Source organism: Crocuta crocuta, unplaced genomic scaffold (assembly GCF_008692635.1).
Source record: "Crocuta crocuta isolate KB4526 unplaced genomic scaffold, BGI_CrCroc_1.0 scaffold408, whole genome shotgun sequence".
Lineage (NCBI taxonomy): Eukaryota > Metazoa > Chordata > Mammalia > Carnivora > Hyaenidae > Crocuta > Crocuta crocuta.
In genome coordinates this window covers 328,523-333,090 of record NW_027527444.1, presented here as the reverse complement: position 1 = coordinate 333,090, position 4,568 = coordinate 328,523, and the positions used below count along the sequence as shown (strand labels likewise).

The 4,568-nt window shown below is 60.6% G+C and overlaps 1 protein-coding gene across 1 annotated transcript in view; it reads left to right on the top strand.

The window, feature by feature from the left end:
- The window catches only part of SMARCD3 (SWI/SNF related BAF chromatin remodeling complex subunit D3), a 10,260-nt gene that overhangs the window by 3,310 nt on the left and 2,382 nt on the right, over positions 1-4,568 (top strand). The window contains exons 3-9 of the mRNA XM_077761565.1: positions 5-177; positions 1,906-1,948; positions 2,741-2,863; positions 2,977-3,099; positions 3,344-3,439; positions 3,602-3,703; positions 3,923-4,084. Of these exons, the coding sequence (XP_077617691.1) occupies positions 5-177; positions 1,906-1,948; positions 2,741-2,863; positions 2,977-3,099; positions 3,344-3,439; positions 3,602-3,703; positions 3,923-4,084 (822 nt within the window). The remainder of the gene's footprint in view (positions 1-4; positions 178-1,905; positions 1,949-2,740; positions 2,864-2,976; positions 3,100-3,343; positions 3,440-3,601; positions 3,704-3,922; positions 4,085-4,568) is intronic.

The window sequence follows — 4,568 nt, the reverse complement described above, 5'->3', positions numbered from 1 at the left end:
CCGGGGGGCGCCCAGGGGCCCCCCGGGCCCCCCGTACATGGGCAGCCCCGCCGTGCGACCCGGCCTGGCCCCCGCGGGCATGGAGCCCGCCCGCAAGCGAGCAGCGCCCCCGCCCGGCCAGAGCCAGGCCCAGAGCCAGGGCCAGCCGGTGCCCACCGCCCCCGCGCGGAGCCGCAGGTGAGTGGGGCCCAGCGCGGAGGGGGCGGGCCACGGGCCCCCAGGGACGGGGTGGGTGAGGAGCGAGCCAGGAAGGAGCGGGGGAGAACGATCAGCAAGGAACGGGGCGTCCTCGGTGGGATGCCCTCTGGGGAGGTGGGCTGAGGGGGCACTGGTCTGGTTCCTTTGTGTGCCCACCGTAGACACTGAGGCTGCGGCCGTCGCGCCCTTCTCCTTGTCACCTGCTCAGTCCCTCTCTCCACCCCTTGCCCCCAGGTTCTGGGAGATGCTTCTGTCTTTGGGGTGGGGGTGGGGCTGGGGCTGGCCGTGGGAACTGAGGACTTGCGCTTCAGGGACTGGGCTTCTCAAAGTGTGGCTGTCCAGCGCACCCTCCCCGGTCCCCTGGCTGGACTTGTGTAAAAGCCCCACTCCAGATAATTCTAAATCAGACTCTCTGGCCAGGGGGGTGGAGCCTGGGGATTTGTCTGTGGGTGGGTGGTCTTCCCACAGTCCTGCTCTCAGGTGATTCTTAGGGACTCAGAGGCTGAAAAGCTGCCCCAATCCCTCATCTGGACCAGGTCTACCCCCTAATCACCAGGGGCTGGCCCATTTCCCCATCTGAGCCAGCTGGTGTCACCCCAAAAGCCCCTGCTGGTGTCTGGCAAGAGAGATGCCCCTCTGGGTTTCACTATTTAACCAAACACACATGTTTCCCTTGGCACACCAGATGGAGACCTATAAAAGGAGTGATATGGATTTTACCTCCTTATTAAATATTTTTTACACATCAAGGAAAATTCACCGTTTATAGGAATCCCATGATGAATTCTTTTGCAACGTGAATCATGCTTTTTATACAGTAAACGGGTTCCTGATTTGTCTCGTATGAACGGAGAATTTCACATAGACAGTTTCTTCGAAACAAATCAGACCTTTTGTGAGAGGTGCTTACCTAGCCTCAGAATAGGGTTTTGGACGGGAGGAGGCAGTGATTAACCCAAGGGCGGTACAGAGCCATCCTCCAGGCTGAGTTCTAATCTCGACTCGCCAAGGATTTTCTGCGGGTGCTCTTGGGAATCAGAAGCAGCTAGCGGGTCAGGAAGAGTCCATGTCCCAGCTGCCACCCCGGGGTTCTGCCCACAATCACACCCCACAAGAGAGCACTCTCTCTGCATCCCTATGGGGCTGTTTCTGGAGCCTGTTGGTAGGTGGTGGAAGGGCATGAACGCTCCCTGCCTGTCGGCACCCCCTTCCAAGCCTGGGGTGCCAGGGGTACAAGTCCTCACCAGCTTCAGCCTTCACCTCCTGTTTCAGGGATGCGGGAGGGTGTCGGGTCCCCTCCCTCTGAGCTCAGGCCACCTTGGACTGTGCACCGCTGCTTAACAGAAAGGGAAAGTCCTCAGAATGCCTCCTCCCTCTTCTCTGTCCTCCCCCTCCCTAGCTTTTCTCAAACACTTTTGCAGCTCCCCCACCCCCACCCTTCCTAAGTCTCAGTGTCTCTGGCCTGCGGATGTGGTGGGGTGGAAGGGGGCTCCCAGGCTAGAGAAAGGACGGGACCACGTCTGCTCCCCACAAGCGGACACAGCGCCATGCCAGACACCACTGCCACAGCCCCTTGGGCGGGCGGACAAGCGGGCTGTGGGAACCCCAGCTAGGCGGGTGGAGATGTCGGGATAATTTAGCAGGTGGCCTCGTTACTCCCAGATCTGTCGCCATGGTAACCTGGTTTTTTCTTTAAAAAATGTACAGTGCCAAGAGGAGGAAGATGGCTGACAAAATCCTCCCTCAAAGGGTGAGTGCCTTTCACAGCAGCCCCCAGCCCCCCCCCCACCCTTTGCTGCTCTGCCTCCTCTCCCCCCACCGCCCCCCACCCTGGGCTGCTTCCCCTCCCCCTTCAGGAGCAGAGCTTCAGAGGCCCAGTCACTTTCACTGTTTGTTTAAAAAGCTCATTAAGAAGTGGGGCTCCCCGGCCAGAGGGAGGGGGTGGGGCAGAGGGAAGGGGCGGAGCCATCAGGGGCAGCGTCCGGGCCTGGGGCTCAGGGACTGAATTCCATCGGGTCCACAGACATAAAGGTGTGAGACAAAGAGGGCAGAAGAAATAGGGGACCAAAGGCGGGCAGAGGAGTGGAGGGAGCAGAAGCATCAGAAGTGAACCCAAGCCACGCTGGGGGGGGGGGTGTGGTGGAGGGACAAGGTGAGGCGCCCGCGTAGAGGCAAGCAGCGACGTCCTCTGTCTCGGGGACCCCAGAGTCCTAGCCACTTTGCAGGCACCCAAGGAAGGTCCAGAGGCCATGTGACATGAGAAAGGCCAAGATGAGGAGGTGAAGCCCAAGTTGCTGGGCCCCGTGGCCGCTACGGCCTCCCCTGGTCATGAAATGTGTGGACCTCTTCTATGCCCACGTCCTTTCTGCTGGAAAGTCCTGGGGAGAAGTCCCCGTTTGCCCTCTCAAAGCTCCATGCCCTGAACCTGGCCAGCTCCCATCTACGCTCTTTGCTCCTCATACCCTGGGACCGCGCGACAAGCACGTTGGGCCTCCAGGACGGGCTGAGCCACTGGCTCCCTGCCTTCCTCCTTCTCTTCCAGATCCGGGAACTGGTCCCCGAGTCTCAGGCTTACATGGACCTCCTGGCCTTTGAGAGGAAACTAGACCAAACCATCATGCGGAAGCGGGTGGACATCCAGGAGGCCCTGAAGAGGCCAATGAAGGTGTCTTGATTCGGGGCGGGAAGAGGGCTCCAGGTCCTGGAACGGAGAGCGGGACTGCCCCGGGAGGGGGAGCGTGCCGTGGGCGCTCTGTGTGACACTCTTTATTTCTACAGCAAAAGCGGAAGCTGCGTCTCTATATCTCCAATACGTTTAACCCTGCGAAGCCCGACGCTGAAGACTCCGATGGCAGCATTGCCTCCTGGGAGCTGCGGGTGGAGGGGAAGCTCCTGGATGACGTACGTCCCGGCCCAGGTCTCTCCAGGTGTCCTGGGGTGGGTATGGGGCTGAGCTGAGGACAGAACGGGTTGTTTGCACTATGGGTTAGCCCTGGCGGGGGGTGGGTGGCCTGAAGAGACATTCCGGGGGGCAGAGCCCTGCTTCTAACCATGATCCCTACCCGACCAGCCCCACCCACTCCCGACTCATCCTGGCCCCCACAGTCCCTGTCCTGCCCCCACGGTCCCTGTTCCTCTCCTGCAGCCCAGCAAGCAGAAGCGGAAGTTCTCTTCCTTCTTCAAGAGTTTGGTCATTGAGCTGGACAAGGACCTTTATGGTCCTGACAACCACCTAGTTGAGGTAAGACCCAGACCACTTTTGCCCCAGAACTGCCGCCTTTCCACAGACCACGGTCTCACCGGCCGCACAGATGGGGTCAGGGACCGCCCTGGAGCCCCTGCGGCACCCCCCCCCAGCCCAGATGGGCCCGTGAGGTGACCCAGCTGTCCTCCCCCGGGGCAGTGGCACCGCACACCCACGACCCAGGAGACGGACGGCTTCCAGGTGAAGAGGCCAGGGGACCTGAGCGTACGCTGCACGCTGCTCCTCATGCTGGACTACCAGGCGCGTGCCCCCCGCCCCCCACGAGCCCCTCGGGCCCCCCCCAGCCTTCGTCTTTGGGGCGTGCCCTGGGAGACCCCATTCTCCTCCTTGCCTCACCTTCTCCCGAAGCACGTTTCCAAGGGGCCCAATCACCACGTCCCCGCCCGTCCCGGGCCGCCTGGCCTTGAGCTCTCTCCACTCCCTTTCTCTTACTGAATTCTCCTGGCCATCTTTTCTCAGCCTCCCCAATTCAAACTGGACCCCCGCTTGGCCCGGCTGCTGGGGCTGCACACACAGAGCCGCTCGGCCATCGTGCAGGCCCTGTGGCAGTATGTGAAAACCAACAGGCTACAGGACTCGCATGACAAGGAATACATCAATGGGGACAAATACTTCCAGCAGGTACCCTCCCTCCTGGCCCCGGGCACGCGGGGAGCAGGCAGAGGCACCAGTAGGGGAGGTGCCTCTACTAAGGCAACACCGCCCACGCTTCTAGACTTAGCCACGCCAGGTTAGGAAGCTCCGGAACCTTAAGAGGCCAACGGTTTGGGGAACACGATATTCTGGGCACTTGGGAGTCAGGAGCCCTGGGTTCGAGTCCCGGATCCAGACTCTCCCAAAGGAGAGATTATTATTCCTAATACTCTTTGAAGAAACACAGCAGATAAACTCGAGGAGTAAAATAACAGTCGATGTTTATTGAGCCCTCGCCATGTGCCAGGCACGCCTGCGGGCGCTTAACGTGCACCGATTCATTTAGACCTCACCGCCGCCCCGGGAGACAGGTGCGGCGACCATACCCACTCTGGGGATGAAGACACCGAGGCCTCAGAACTTAGGGGACAGGCTCAAGGTTGCACTGTTAATGGGAAGAGGCAGGATTGGC